Below are 17160 nucleotides of genomic sequence, written 5' to 3' on the forward strand. Positions count from 1 at the left end.
TTTGATAACTCAAAAATACCATTCAGATTGAGTAATCTATAAGTCATTTGATAACTCAAAAATACCTTCCAGATTGGATAATCTATAAATCATTTGATAACTAAAAAAATATCGTCCAGATTACACATTCTAGAAACAAGTCATCAAAATTTTCACTTCATTTCTGGATCCGATAAATTTTTGGATTACCTAATCCGTAAGTTCTAAAATTAAGTAATTATGTTCCGAATTGTGTAAGACAGAACTTAGTCCCCAGTTAACTTTCTAGCTTATCTCATCCAAAATGCAATGATGTATTACAGATTGCCTATGGTGGAATGTTAATCCAGATCCGTGAGTTAGTGTTATGTTACACAATCCATAACATAATTACTGAATTTTGAAATTTACAAATTAGTTAATCTGTTGATGCGTCGGATTATCCTATCTGAAACATAAAATATTCACAAATATCTCTTAAAACAACCATGGATAAGAACGCCGAAAACTCACCTAAAAATGCCACCATCACCACAAATTGTCGCCAATGACCACCAACCGTCGTCTACACAACCCACCCTCACCACAACAATCACTGCCACCACCACTATCTTGATAACAGTATTAGTTTATACCATCACCTTATAATGTCTTTATTCATTAAGTAATTTCATGTATATTTTAATTGAATATCTCAATTTAATATTTTATAATTAAAAACTAATTTTCATTTAGTCGTTTAAAATATGTTAGTTAGTAAAACATTATTTTATTAGTAAAAAACAATTGTAGCGGATCGAACCAAATTATGTGAAAAACGTTCAACTATAAGTATGCACTTTATATTGGGCAATCCATACAAATGACGGATATTTCTTCCTGTACTCTATTAATTTTTACGTGCACCCCTATAACTTTTAGAATTCCAATTTTGTCTATTTGACTTTTATTTCAAACAGTCTCCTCCAGGGGACATTCTTTTGTGGTGGTTGTTGAACCTTAGAAGAGATTATTCCGGCAAGGGTTGGTGGAGGTCGTGGTGGTTTGTCAAAGCCACCGAGATTCGGAGTAGGTAATTTCAGGCATGGAAGATTTTTTTTTTTTTATGTTTTGTTGATTGAAATGGTGAAGTTTAGATTAATAGAAATCGAAGTCTCAAAATATGCTTGTAATCTAGAATAGTAGTGGGAGATGAGAATTGTATTGTGGATTCTTGTTTCTAAAAGAGTATCTTTCACAATATAGAAAGAACATTCTAGAAGAAGTGCATTATAGTTTTGAATTATAAAATTCACAATATTTTTAGAACTCTAATTCTAGTCAGAACTCTAATTCTAGAAGGTGTATGTTGAATTTGTACTGTAGTTTTCCAAAATGTTTTTAGTAAGTGTATTCTAGAAATGTGTTCTACAATGTTCATATTTTGAAAAGCTTACTTCAAAATGTTATTCAATGTGTCTACCTCTCCCTAAATTTGGAATGAAAATACCATTCAAGAAGTTAACAAAAAAAGTCTTACCTTGATCGTGGTTATGATCTTCGTCAACCACAAAACTTGTCTCTGATGCTGCCAATGCAGCAGCAACAAGCACAAGTGGAAGAGGAACAAATGAAGAATAGTGAAACGGAAAGAGATATGGATGAAAACCACTAAGAGAAAGGGAGAACAGAGAACAACTACACGAGGGAAGGAAAAGGGAGAAAAAAAGTTTGCTTCCAGTTCAGATTTTCTAGTTGTTGAGGTGAGTATTTTAACTTTTGGAGTATTTTGTTGAAAGTTTGTGACTATTTTTATTTTTCCATTCAAAAGTGTGGGATTACGTAATCCGTAATCATTGAATGGGAATAGATATATTAACTAGATTATGTAATTTGGAAGAATTGAATTTTGAAAAGATATATCAAATTACAAAATTTGGAAGTTATTACATAATTGGGCAGCTTATCACATAGACATATATTCGAGCGTGTGTTGCGCCAATTTGGCTACAATCAGAGCATTTCACCATCATTGATGCTGGTTGAGGGTCCTGGTGCACATGTCCTTGACCAAAAGTGGTTAGAGTTTGTTGACCACTTGGTAAAAGGTTTGATAGTTATTTCTAGTTCATTTGCATGTGTTTCTAAGTACATGTTTTGGTTTAGGACAGTGTCACACCTATACGTTCGCAGAGGTGAGCTAGAAGAACGATGCAATGTTGTACCATGTCGTCGTCTTTGTAGTTCAAATGTTGATCGATCAACCAGATCCCTCGCCTCAGGAGGAGCATGCACATCCGGTAAGATTGTTTATTGTTATGTAATTAAATAATATATTTAACAAGTTTAATTTATTTGAAGTTGGTGCACATCATGTACAAAATTCATGTTCATGCACAAAATTCATTAAGTCTTCCATACAACACATCATTTCTACTTCATCATATATATTTTGTAAACAATCCAACCTACATGTTCATACTTCCACCTTCATTAATAAAACATAAATTTCCATTTTATTCTAATTTTCATTCAAATTCACACAATTATGCAAATTAAAAACAACATTCAATTTTCCTTCCGGATTAGGTAATTTGTAACTCATTTGAAAACTCAAAAATAACTTTCAGATTCGGTAATCCTTAAGTCATTTGATAACTAAAAGTTAGCTTCCGAATTGGGTAATCTATAAATCATTTGCTAACTAAAAAATAGCTTTTGGATTGGGTAATCCATAAGTCATTTGCTAACTAAAAAATAACTTCCGGATTAGGTAATCCATAAATCATATTTTAACTAAAAAATGTCTTCCAGATTGAGTAATCCATAAGTCATATTTTAACTAAAAAATGTCTTCCAGATTGAGTAATCCATAAGTCATTTTACAACTAAAAAAATTACTAGTGGACTACGCATTCCAAAAACATGTGATCATGAGTCTTGCTTCATTTATGGCTTATGGTCCGGATTATGTAACACGAAACTTAGTTATGGATTTAGAATAACTTTCCAGCTTATCTAATCCAGAATACAATGGTGTATTACAAATTAGATAATCCACAATGTTATTCTGAATTCGGGATTTAGCTTCATGTTACATAATTCAAAACATAATTACTTAATATTAAAACTTACAGATTATATAATTCATTGATATGTTGAATTACCCTATTAAATAACAAAAAATCAATGGTGCCCCATGCGTAAGGAAATCGAAAAGTCACCTAAAAATGACACTATCACGAACCGTTGTCAACACCACCACAACAATCACTGTCATGACTACCACAACAACCACTACCACCACCTTCTTCACTTAGCAACAAACCGTAAAACATTGTGCTTCTATTTTTGTATTTTTACTAAGAGCAATTTAGGAATTTTAATGTTTATAGGTGTGACTGAAGAAGTCATGGAGGTACAGAAAGAAGCTACCTTAAATGCATCATTTACAAGCCCATTCACATATAAACTTAAGGCAATTACCATATCACTGCACCCAATTTTGGTGTAAAATAACAAAATTTCCCTTAAATAAAATGGCGGTACAAATATAAAAACATTTTAGACCCTCTTTTACGGAATATGTTTCTGGATTTATTTTTTTTACAGAACAATTTTTTTTATTGTTAAATTGTTTTTCCATAGAGTTTTGATTTTTGAATTATATTTTGAAATTTTATTTTCGTAACACAATAATCTCTTCCAAATTTATTTTTCTAGTTATTTCCAATTCCATATTTTCATTTTCAGAAGAAAAAAAAGCATTTTTGAAAATTTAAAAATGTGTAAGGTGCAAGTTAAAAAAGGTTGGGTGTTGGAAGAATTTGCCTAAACCCAACTCATTGGGGTTCATGTAATGGGTATCTAGAGGTGCTTGTAATTTTGGCATCAGGTGAAAAGATTTGAACAGCAAGACAGAATAATGAATTTTTACCCTGAAAAAAGTGTATAAAGATTTTTAGTTAGTTTTTAAATGGAAGAAAAAAAATACTGTAAAAGTATTCCCCATTCATGTTAGTTTCTAAATAGATGTTTCCTTTAAAAACACTTTTACTAGCCTAGATCATTATTTACATAAGCCAAGGATTAAATTGAAAAAATAAAGATATTTTTTCAAAAAAAAATCTTCCACCTCATGTCCATTGTTTAGATTCTCTTCGTATTCATCATTTTCTTCTTCTCCTTTCAACTTTTCCCCATTATTTTATCTTCTTCCTTAATTAGTGTATGTGGTACCAACACCGTTTGAGTGAGATAAGGTGACAAGATATGATAAATATTTTTCTCTATTATTTAAGACTGTTACATATATGAAACTAATTGTGAAGATTATTTATAAACGAATTGCATAAAGCACTACGTGCAACTTTAATCATTCTATACAAAGTATAAAAAGCAAATGACAGTTTGTTTCTTCGTTCGCAACATTAGAAATATTATATGATAAATAAAATACTATTTAGTGTTTAAAATATTTAAATGTATGGTAAATGTGTATAACAACTTTCCAAATTGTAAAATTATGTAACTCACTATATGACTCTTCTAAAGTAGTGACTTTCATTTTTACTAGAAATAGTGTTAGTCTTTTAAGGTAAATGAAAATTATTTGTCTTTAAAGTCGAGTTATAACTTAAAAGAGAAAATCGTCAAATTTGCATAAGAAGTTGTGAGGAGATCACTTGTAAAAGATTTCTCAATGTCCAAGTTGTTAAGAGCATAGAGAATTATAAGTAATAAGTGAGTGTGAGAATGAGTGAGTACTCCATGTGAATTGATATGTATTTATAAGTTATTTTGATCCTAGATTGTTGTGTTGAAAATATAAGTAAAATAAATAATAGATACATTTTATTATGAAATATGTTATTCAATCAATTATTATTATATAAATATTTAAATTATATATGGTTGCATCTGATTTGATTAGATTTTTATATTATTATGCATATTTTTACATATCTCGAATATAGATAGGTACATAAGTGCTTTCATAAAGTGGTGTAGGTGGACCAATTTGGATTTTTTAGGGCAGAACTTTTGTTAGGTCAAGTTTGCTTCAACTTTTTTAGTTAGGATGTGATATTGCATTTTTTAATGGACATTAATAAGGGCTTTTTTTTAATAACTATGAGCTTTATCTTTTTTTCTAAAGCATTTTTGTCATTTTGGTAATTGATATTCTACCTTTTTGTGACACGTTGCCCTAAGTAGCAACTATTCAAGTGACATTGTTTGCATAAAACATTTGAAGAAGTTCATTTTATTTTATATTTTGTCTAGTTGTTTCTTTCCTTTCATCCTTTTGAGACCTGAAGCTTTTATGAGTGTTGCATCGTCTTCCATTGTTGTTTCCTACAATCTCTACCTAGGTACATTCCCAATGACCTCTTCCCCTTCATTTTTTGATTTTACAACGAATAACTCCTTAGTCCACTAATCGTAGTAACTCTTTTCTAGAGAAAAATGTCATTAAGAAAGTTTATTTTCCTCCATCTTCCATCATTCATTCAAGAGGGATAAGAGTGATTGCCCCAGTTTAAGGCTATTAAAGAAAAGATTTCCTCTCATGAGAAATCGGGAGTCATTGAGCATTCCATTATTAAAAAAAATAACAAATTTTTAAATATATATCTTAAACCTAAAATACTTTTGAATTATGGGAAAGATAATTAATTACCTCTACAAATTTACTTTTAAAAAAATCATAAAAAAGTTTATTTACTCTTTCAACATCTATAATAGTATAAGTAAATTTATCATGATTGATACTAGCAAGTTAGTTATAAAATTTGACGAAATCAATACATGAATTATAAGAAAATGATAAAAGATGTAAAGAAGAAAAGATGTTTCTTATTCTCTTATGTGTATATATTACATCACTCATGTATAAGAAATATATAGGGAGTTTCTCTCTCCCAAATTACAATCTAATTAGGTAGGATACTAATCATGAGATTCTATAATTATTAAATTAATTGCATATAATTGGGTACAATATCGTCAAATATTGCATACAATAATTGCATATAATTTTATAACTATTATTTCCTTAATACTCCCCTCAAGTTGGTAGATGAAGATCAAGAACCCCCAACTTGTGTCGTAGCGTCAAAAATCGTTCCTTGCCCAATGCCTTCGTAAAAATATCTGCGAGCTGATACTGTGTCGGTACATATGAAGGACTGATTATCCCAGCTTGTAATTTTTCTCGCACAATGTGGCAGTCTATCTCAATGTGTTTTGTGCGTTCATGAAATACTGGGTTTGCTGCTATATGTAATGCCGCTTGATTGTCACAGAAAAGTTGAGCTGGCAAGTTACATGACACCTTTAAATCCTACAACAGATATCGCAACCAAACTATCTCCAAACAAGTATTGGCCATTGCGCGGTATTCTGCTTCCGCTGATGATCTTGATACGTTTGTCTGTTTTTTTGACTTCCATGAGATAATAGATGAACCAAGAAAAATGCAATATCCAGATACTGATCTCCGAGTTGTCTGACAACCTCCCCAGTCTGAGTCGCAATAAGCTGTCAATGTCAGATTGTTTTCGGATGGCAATAACAATCCTTGTCCTGGTGATCCTTTGATGTACTTTAGGACTCGAATTGCGGCATCCCAATGAGGTTTCCGTGGATCCTGTATATATTGACTTAGGGTCCGAACCGAAAATGCTATGTCAGGCCAAGTAACCGTGAGGTATATCAGTCGTCCCACGAGTCGCCTGTATTTGACTGGATCCTTTAATAACTCTCCATCGTCTGGTGTGAGTTTTAGGTATTGTTCCATTGGAAATTTGTCTGGACGAGCACCTGTGAGTCCCGTATCCTGCAAAATATCAAGCGCATATTTTCTTTGGGACATGTAAATACCAGCTTTGGAACGAGAAAATTCAATCCCTAGAAAATATTTTAGGTCTCCAAGATCTTTAATGCGAAATTGTTGTAATAAACAATCTTTAACACGCTGAATTTCTGTCAAATCATTTCCTGTCAGAAGAATATCATCACATAAATCAAAAGGGCAGTAAATGATGAGTTATTTTGTCTTGTGAATAGAGAGTAATCTGTCTTGGACTGTTGAAATCCTACAGATTTAATCACATGAGAAAATGTTGAAAACCATGTTCGAGATGCTTGTTTGAGACCATAAAGGGATTTGTTGAGTCGACATACAATGTTTTCCCCCTGTCGATGATGTCCGGGTGGCAAGTCCATGTAAATAATTTCATGCAATGTGCCATGTAAGAAGGCATTTTGCACATCTAGCTGGTGAGTAAACCAATTTCTGGCTACTGCAATGGTGAGGAGACACCTCAAAGTTGTTAATTTTGCTGTTGGTGAAAAAGTTTCAGAATAGTCGACACCTTCAATCTGAGTGTACCCCTTTGCGACAAGGCGCGCCTTATATCTGTCGACGCTACCATCTGAGTTGTACTTTATTTTATAGACCCATTTGCATCCGATGGGTTTCTGTCCAGCGGGTAACGATGTCAAGGTCCACGTTTGATTTAGCTGCAAGGCGGAAAGCTCTTCGTCCATTGCTTTTTGCCAATTTGGATCAAGGATAGCTTGAGCATAAGTGTGAGGTTCTTTGGTGACTGTGATGTTAGCAAGATATGCACTATGTGTAGAAGAAAATCGTGAATTAGAAAGAAAATGATGCATAGGATACCTGGTTCCATTCGGTCGGTTTTGGGCAGTGGTCGAATGATTGGCTTGGGATCCCGTTACGTAGTCTTGAAGCCAGGAAGGTTGGGTTGATGTGCGACTGGATCGTCGAACAGGAAGGTCGGTTGGAGAAGGTTTGGTAATGGGTGCTAAACTTCTTGGCATGGGAGAAGAAGGTTGGTCTACTGGAGGTTCAGGTGTATTATGACGAGTAGGAGAAGAAGGTTGGTTTGATGGAGGTTCAGGTGCATTGTGACGAGTAGGAGAAGAGAGTTGGTTTGATGGAGGTTCAGGTGTATTGTGACGAGTAGGAGAAAAAGGTTGGTTTGATGGAGGTTAAGGTGCATTGTGATGAGTAAGAGAAGAAGGTTGATCGAGTGAATGTTGGACAGGAGTGGGTAAGTCAATGTCAATGGGCAAAATACCTTGTAATGGAGGTGAGGATTGTGTTTGTGACTGTTGGCAGAATGGGAAAACACTTTCATGGAAGATGACATCCCGACTTGTAAAAAAAGTGCCTGCATCTATATCAAATAATTTGTATGCTTTTTGACTGTGAGGATAACCAATGAAGATGCATTGTCGGGCACGCGGATCAAATTTTTGCTTAGGTGAAACAACAGTTGCGTAACAGAGGCAACCAAAAGTTTTTAGGTGAGAAAGTGAAGGTGGTTGATTATATAGTAGCTCAAAAGGTGATTTATTTTTTAGTAAAGGTGATGGCAAGCGATTAATGATATATGTGGCGGTTAAAACGCATTCTCCCCAAAATTCTAATGGTAAATTGGACTGAAATAGGAGGGCTCGTGTTGTGTTTAAAACATGTCTATGTTTGCGTTCTACTACCCCATTTTGTTGAGGAGTGTAAACGCAAGTGCGTTGACATTCAATACCTTTTTTGAGAAAAAAATCATACATTGAAATAAATTCCAGTCCGTTGTCAACGCGGATGGTTTTAATAGATGCCTGAAATTGATTTTGTGCAAATGTAATGAATGACTCTAAGAGATGTTGGGTTTCAGATTTGTGATTCATAAGAAATAGCCAAGTACATCTAGTATAGTCATCGACTATAGTGAGAAAAAAAACGTTTTCCAAAATGAGTTGGGGTTTTATGAGGACCCCAAATGTCACAATGCAATAGATTAAATGGAGAATTAGATTTTATTGTGCTTAAAGGAAAGGGTAGCCTTGTCTGTTTAGGTTTGGGACAAATACTACAATGATTATGAATGGGAATGAGATTTTTACTGATAGGGATAGGTAGTAGGGAAGATACAAGTTGTAGACACGCTGGCCAAGGCGCTTATGCCATAAATCAGGATCGGTCGATATTTGTGGGCTTGGTTTGGAAGAGGGGACATGTAGTATAAGCCTGCGTGTTGTTTACCCGAGCCAATCATCCTCCCCCGTAGCCAAGTCCTGTAAAACGCAACCATGTGGAGTAAAAACAACACAACAATTTAGTGAACTGGTTATCTTACTAATGGACATGAGATTTAAATTAAAAGAAGGAACACAAAGAACATCTTTGAGAGTGATTTTGTCATTGAATTTAATTGTGCCTGTAGATGAGATGGGCGCAGTTGAGCCTGTGGGCAGATTAACATTTGAAATAAATGATGATGAAGTGTGTGTGAAAAATTGTGAATCAGATGCAATGTGATGGGTTGCTCCGCTATCCAAAATCCATGGTTTCGTAAAAGTAGAATTAGAAGAGGAGTTATGGGCAAGCAGACATGCATAGCTAACAAACGTGTCACTTTTACCGTTATTGTTGAGCGAGTAAATAGCCCTTGCTAATTGCTGAATTTGTTCGGCACTGTTGTACGAGGTTTCTATCGGACTCGTTACTTGTGCCTTCTTTGCCAGACATGATTTTTTATTTAGGGGATAAAAATGGAGAGGCTGTCGGGCACCAAGATCGGTGTTATGATACCATATAAGAAAATGATAAAAGATGTAAAGAAAAAAAAATGTTTCTTATTCTCTTATGTGTATATATTACATCACTCAAGTATAGGGAGTTTCTCTCTCCCAAATTACAATTTAATTAGGTAGGATACTAATCATGAGATTCTATAATTATTAAATTAATTACATATAATTGGGTACAATATCGTCAAATATTGTATACAATAATTGCATATAATTTTATAATTATTATTTCCTTAATATGAATTCTTTTAAAAAAAACTCTACATATTATTTTCTCGTTTTTCTAAATTAATCTTTATATTGACTAATTTAAAACACACTCATACTCTCTACTCCAATCTAACACAAAAAAAAATATAAAAAAAAAATCCCTTGAAGTTGCTTCTCAAAACCAAATTCTAGAAGGATTTTCTTCACTGAAAACAGTGACAGACCCCTTAAAGAACAAATCTCAATCACCCACCAAAAAATCCCCACCTCCTCCAACTAGCTCGAAAAATAAAAATTGTCCCCCGGTTCCCACTAACCGAATTTCAGAAGAGTTTTGGGAGGAATTTAGAGACGAATTCTCATGGTGTACAGTAAAAGATTCTACATTCAGTAGAATTAATGTTGTTCCATGTTCACCTGCCAAATTTTTGTTACTTTCTGCATCAGTGAGGGAAAAACTCGTATGTATGTGTTGGGACTGAATAACATAGACAAGAGGAGACTGCACTAAAGACATTAAAAGGGGCAGAATCTTACAAATGACAAAGACAAGGGAGAGTGCCTCGGGGAGAAACCGAGTGGGCCTAGTTACATCTGTTTCGAGGAGAAAAAGAATAGTGCAGTGCTAGTTTCCTTCAAGATCAAAAAGGGTCATGTTTTGGCAGAGGAAGATACGTCATTTTAGCTGAAAAAGATGTGTTATCTTGTTCTTCTTTTGCCAAAAAGAAGGGCACTAATTTTGGGTTTAAAGTACCATCTCTTTCTTATTCATAACAATCATTATACCTAACAACCTCTTCTCTAATACAACTCTCCAATCATTATGTATATTATTATTATAACTTTATTTTATTATTTATATTTTATATTTTATTATTAAAAAGAGTTATAAAAAAAATTCTGAACAAAAAAATGAATAAAATTAGATAAACATTTCAAAAATACCCAAACCCTTATAAAAAAACTACAGTCAGATTAATATGTCCCTACCCTAAAAAAAAAATTCATACTTATCATGAAGTTTGATGCGTTCCACTAAAATCATGACCTAGTGCTGATTTTGGGGAATGAATGTGGTTTAGACAAAATTCTTTTCACACTCTTTTCTCGTCTAATAATGTCATATATACCCATGTACATTTTTTATCATGAAAAATTTTAATCATTGTGACACAATACATAATTTCTTAAGAAATTATTAAAAGAAATAAATTGTAGAAAATTTATACAATTAGATAAATTATGTTTGTAAAGTACCATTTTTTATTGAAAAATGTGTTTGTGAAACATCTTTTCAGCTTTTTAACACTATAAAAATTGTGTTTAACATATGTAATTTTATTTTATACATTTTTTAAGTCGTGTTTGATACATAGATTATAATTTTCATTTTCTACTTTAATCATAAGTATACATTAATAAATACTAATGCACATCATCTTCTTAAGGATCTTATAAACTATGATTCTCACTCTCAACTCATGTAAAATCATAAGCGTATAATAATACACATTATCATCATAAGGATCTTATACTAACTATGATTCTCACATTCCATACATCAATTATAATAGAGATAGAGACTTATTTTGATCCATGAGAGTCCCTATGGGAGTAGTTTCCTTAATCTCTTTTTCTCAATCTATCTCTTGCAATTTCGGTTCTTGTCACACTCTTTCTTTATGGTCAATCAGTTAGACAACCTCATTTGCAGAGACAAAACTCATTTCTATTATTTCCCAATCTTCATCAGATTAGGTTTTCATTAGATATCATAAGATATATATATATATATATATATATATATATATATATATATATAACTTCTCACATTAATCAATGAGTCTTTTATTTTATTAAATCATATTTAGGCCCAAAGCCCAAAATTTATTTCATGAGTCACACTATAAAATATAAAATTAATTTACATAATTTTCTAAAATTCTCCCACTTGACTCATATGAGCTATAATACTTTCATGATTTAATAATTACATAAATCATAATGAGCATTGAGAGGCCTTACATAAAGTAGAAAACATAGATTTCAAAAAAAATTATATATCAATGAGCTCAGAGTGTTAAATAAGCATTAATAATAACATTCATCATTCACTAGTAGACATAATACCCATATTAATTCTCTACACGACCAGTAAATATTTTTGATCCTGCCGACAACTCGAGCGTGGAGGAATTGCCTTGTCGCTTGGTTGACCCGCCTCTGGCAACTGTGCTATCTGCAAGAACACTCTTAGAACCTCCTCCTTGGGAACTTCGAACGCAACCTGCAAAACACACAGACGGCGCCTCTAGCGGCCGTTTGCACTCCGACGCTCAAGTTAGGTCACAGAATCACTAGAAAGTAATGTGTGTAAAAAACAGTGTGTGTGTATTTCTCTCTGATTCTCTTTTTATCCCCCTCTGTGTCTGTGCCTAACAGAATTCTGCTACGCTGTCCTCTGCGCGCGTCAGAATTCTGTTATGCTTTTGTACGAAAACGTACCACAGTCAAGGTCGTGGGTGTCTGGGTTTTCTGTCTGTACCTTTCACGACACGGAGTGCACCTTTATCTGGGTCGCGCCCCTCTCAGACAGTGACACGTGGAGGCATGCAACTCGCATCTAACCGTTCACGTGCCACCACCTGAAGGGCTCTAGCGCATCTCTTTGTGCGCCTAAGTTATTCCCTTGCGGAGTAACTTAGCGCGTTTCTTCCATCTGGGTGAAATCGCACATTCCCAGGAGAACGCCAGGTGTGGCTGGACTAGGCACACCCACCAAGCATTGCTCTCTGCATACACGATTTCCCCTTCACGATGCCATGCACGTAATGGGTTGAGAGAGTAACCAATCACTGACCGGTTTACTGACTCCCTCGGGCCACTCTCGTGCACGACTATACCGACGAGGAGCTCTTCTTTCTCTGAGGTATGATCATGCGAGGTCCATGCGTAACGCTCTCGCTGGGAATCTCAGTCCCAGTTTAACTGCGTGTAACACGAAACCCCGATGACCATGCACCCGATGACTGATCGGTGCTCTATTGCTTCTCGCGTTCTCCCCCGGGTGTTTATCTTGGAACTGATCTGTCGGTGGCCACTCGGTTACTGACCACCGATCTCCATACCGGGGAATCTCCTCCATGACTACTCTGCCACCTGATCCACGTGTCACCCGTTTATCTTGGAACTGATCTGTCGGTGGCCACTCGGTTACTGACCACCGATAACCATACCGGGTGATCTCCTCCCCGATTTCTCTGCCACCTGATCCACGTGTCACCGTGCAAGTGGTCCACGTGGTTATCTGTTGCTGACGTCATCGACTACCGATGACCGACCGGATCAATTTTGGACGGTAACCCTTTTGTTAAAGGGTCGGCAATCATAAGATCGATGTTAATATGTTCTATTGACACTCTATGTTTTTTAACTTGTGGCCTAAAAGCATGCCACAAATTCAGCCTCCATGGTGGATGTAGTAATGACTGACTGCTTCACACTTTTCCATGAAATCTCTCCTCCGACTAAAAGATACACATAACCAAATGTGGACTTTATTCTATCCATACAACCAACAAAATATGAATATGTATATCCAATCACCTCAAGATGATCAGATCTCCTATACGTAAGCATGTGATTCTTTGTCCCTTGCAAATATCTTAAAATTTTCTTTGCAGTTTTCCAATGATCCAATCCTAGATCACTTTGATATCTACCAAGCATAGCAACTGCGAAGCTAATATCTAGTCTTGTACATTTTTTAGCATACATCAAACTCCCAACAAAAGATGCATAAGAGATATTATCCATTTGTTTTCATTCCAAATCATTCTTTGGACATTGCACGAGACTAAATTTGTCTCCTTTCTGTATTGGAACAGGAGATGCTGAACATTTATCCATTCTGAATCTCTCTAAAACTTTATTAATATATGTTTTCTAAGACAAGCCTAATAGTCATTGTGATCTATCAAAAAAATATTTCTATTCCTATCACATAGTATGTCTCACTCGTATCTTTCATTTCAAAGTTGTTAAAGAGAAACTTCTTAGTCTCGCTTAATAGACCAAGATCATTAGTTGCAAGCAAGATATCATCAACATATAGAATCAGAAATATAAACTTTCTCCCACTGACCTTCATATATATACACTGATCAACAATGTTTTTGTTAAATCCAAAGGACACAATAGTATCATTGAACTTAAGATACCATTTTCTGGAAGCCTGTTTAAGTCCGTATATTGATTTCTTAAATTTACACACCATGTGTTCCTTTCCTTCTTAAATGAACCCCACTGGTTGGTCCATATAAACATCTTCTTCTTAATTCCCATTCAAAAAGGCAGTTTTAACATCTATCTGACGCAACTCAAGATCATAATGAGCTACTAATGCCATGATAATTCTAAAGGAATCTTTCTTAGAAACAGGTGAAAATGTTTCCTTATAATCAATGTCATCCTTTTGAGTAAAACCTTTGGCAACAAGTCAAGCCTTATAACGTTTGATATTGCCATGAGAGTCACGTTTAGTCTTAACAACTCATTTACACTCTACTCCTTTACAACCTTCTGGAAATTCCATAAGGTCCCATACATCATTTTGTGCCATTGATTTAAGCTCATCTTTCATGGCATCTAACCACTTATCAGAATTATCACCATTGATTGCTTTTGAAAAGGAAACTAGGTCATTATCAATGCCTAAGTCATTTTCTGACTCTTGTAGATAAACGACATAATCATTCGTGTTCTCACCGGTTGACTTGGTTGCCAGTTGACTCGAACGGCTGCCTCTGGCCCGCCTGTTTCCACCTGAGAATCGAACTTCCTTGGGTTGAAGGACTTCTCACCTGCAAAGACAAAGGGGCGCCCTAGCGGTCGTTTGCACTCTGAAGCTCAAGTCAATACTGGGGCAAAGAAACAATAAGTGAATAAAGTAGTTTCAGTCTTTGAAACAGTGTACCTTGTTAGGGTTCTTACCACCCTTTATATAGGTTGTAACTAGGGTTACTTCTGTTCCGTCCGGTTGACCGGGACGTCTTCGTGCGCGACCTCAACCGTCATCTAGGGACTCCTTCCCACTGGTTGCCTGTGGATTCCTGCAAAAAAAAGAGGACAAAAAGGCACCCTAGCGGCCGTGTGCACTCCGACGCTCAAGTCAGCCAGCAAGAAACACCAAAAACTGTCCACCTACGTGTCTGAGCACCGCGTATGGTACTCTAAAGGTGGTAAAAGAACTGTGTATATGTGTGTGTTGTCTCCTTCAGGAAAAAATATTCCCCAGTCACTTGTACGTAACCTTCAAGCACGAGCAAGCAACTAGAGAGTTCTCTGGTAAATTTGCCGAAAGTTCCAACCCTTTTTCCAACATTCTCTGCGCTATTTAAACTACCCAAGCATTTAAAGCGCCTTAAAGCGCTTTTAATCACAAACGTAACGCACTCATTAAAGCGCTTAATTAGAAAACGTAGCGCATTTAAGACGTTGAAACGCTCGGGAGCCATTATAGTACCTGAATGCTCGAAAGGGAAACTGTATTGAATAACTTTTAATTACCTGGCACCTGACTAAAGGGTGTTTCTATTCTGGCATGGCTGTCGTACACGTGGAGGGCCTCACGACGCCATGACCCCATCTGGGGGCGCTTCGGCCCACCTGGGGACGTTTCTACGTGTGAGTCCTCCTGTTGGGAGTGCTACTGCGCTAGGGGTGACTTTTTGGGTGCCAACTCATGCCCCCAAGTATCTAGTCACTTACTTTGAGAGCGTATCTGCCTTCCTTTTGTACTCTGCACCCGGTTGCCCTGGGCGTGACTTTCCTCTTGAGTCGTATCTGCCCCACGGGCGTCTCTGGGGCGGCAGGAGCACTTCACGAGTCAGGCTGCCCTTCACTGGTACTATTACTATGGCCTTGAAGCCACCTTTTCCTTCTCTTTATCGCTGCCCCGTGCTATTGGGACCTGAGGCCTTCCCACGGCGTCGCTCCCTCCATGGTCTTTCCTACCCATGGGTATCGGGGAACCACACCGTGATTACCTTACTTTAGCACTGTTTGATCTGGCGACGCCCTGGTTGGGCGACGCCTTCACCTAGGCTACGCCTTGCCTTGGCGACGCTTCCCCTTGGCGCCTCTCCAACTAGGCGACGCCTCGCATTGACTTTGACTCCACCGCCGTTGACTTTGACTTTGACTTAGTCAACGCCCGGATACGGGACGGTACACAAGCCCCCCAGTCTTAAGCTGAAGACTTGTCTTCAGCGTAAAGACTAAAGCCTCGCCCACGCCGTCCACGTGCCCTCCTGATGACGTGTCATTCTCTGCTGACTCAGCAATTCTTCGAATTATTGACGCGACATTTTCTGAACCACAGGGGTATTCTTAATGACTGATTGGACATCCCCTGAAATGAGGATGATAACACCTTTTGGGCTACCCTTGATCGCGCGCCACGTGGCCCATCGCGCGGCCATCCTCCAGGGACCTTTGCGTTTCCCTTGGGCAATTGATCCTCTGACGCGTGGCACGATCCCACGACCCTAGGTTAGCGCCTCTCGAGTTGCGAAATGTAACGTTTAAGTTACTCCAAACCCCGCGCTCACCCTACTGTTACATTCATTCACTCTGCAACTCCGCACTGTTCATCGCCTCCAAAACCCCTTTTCTCTGCAATCGCGATTCCCTCCTTGCTGCGCTCGTCTACTGCCTCCATGTGTGTTGTAATTTTGCATAGTTACTTTGGTCTTAATTCTTGCTGTTTGGTCTATCTTGATGTAGGATCGGTGATGGGCGCTTCCAAGAGAATGATGCTGGCGAAGGCAATGAAGGAGGCACGGGCCGACAAGGCGGGCGCCTCCTCCACCCTTGCTGCCGATCCGGTTCCCCCGCCGATTCTGTCGTCGCCTCCTCCGATCACCGTCGAGGCTATCTCGAGTTCACCTCCGTCATCTCCTCGCAGCCTTGCAGCACTTCAGACTCCTCGCTCTCCTCTACCCATCGCCGCTGTTCCCCTAGCCGCGGCCTCGTCACCGGCTCCAACCCCCCTTGACAAAGGGAAACGGGTTTTGGAGGTTCTAACGGATGATGAGGACTCAGAAGGCGTGGCTCCCTTCAGAAGAAGAAAATCTGCGCGGGTTCCTCTTTCGGTAGAGGCGTCGCCCCAGGGAGGGAACCCCTTCATGGATAACCCCCCGAGTGCGACCTCACTCCCCCCCATGACACTCCACGAGGAAAGGGGGGAAGGCGCCGAATCTGCCCCGCCTCCGCCGCCGGCAGAAACCATTGCTTCCCCTGCTTCCGTCGCTGCCGCCCCTGACTTCATCGCCATCCCTCCTCCGATTATGCATCTAATGAGGGGCTTCA

General features: G+C 37.3%; 1 protein-coding gene across 1 annotated transcript; it reads right to left on the minus strand.

Moving 5' to 3' along the window:
* Positions 1 to 13230: 13230 nt before the first annotated feature.
* LOC137834203 (secreted RxLR effector protein 161-like) lies at positions 13231 to 13605 on the minus strand. Its single transcript, XM_068642264.1, has one exon. The coding sequence runs from the start codon at positions 13603 to 13605 to the stop codon at positions 13231 to 13233; it is 375 nt and encodes a 124-aa protein (XP_068498365.1).
* Positions 13606 to 17160: the final 3555 nt, after the last annotated feature.

The sequence above is a fragment of the Phaseolus vulgaris genome, chromosome 5 (assembly GCF_000499845.2).
Source record: "Phaseolus vulgaris cultivar G19833 chromosome 5, P. vulgaris v2.0, whole genome shotgun sequence".
NCBI lineage: Eukaryota > Viridiplantae > Streptophyta > Magnoliopsida > Fabales > Fabaceae > Phaseolus > Phaseolus vulgaris.

Excerpts from the sequence above, each read along its gene's own strand:
- LOC137834203 (XM_068642264.1), bottom strand. The coding sequence starts at position 13,605 with ATGGATAATATCTCTTATGCATCTTTTGTTGGGAGTTTGATGTATGCT.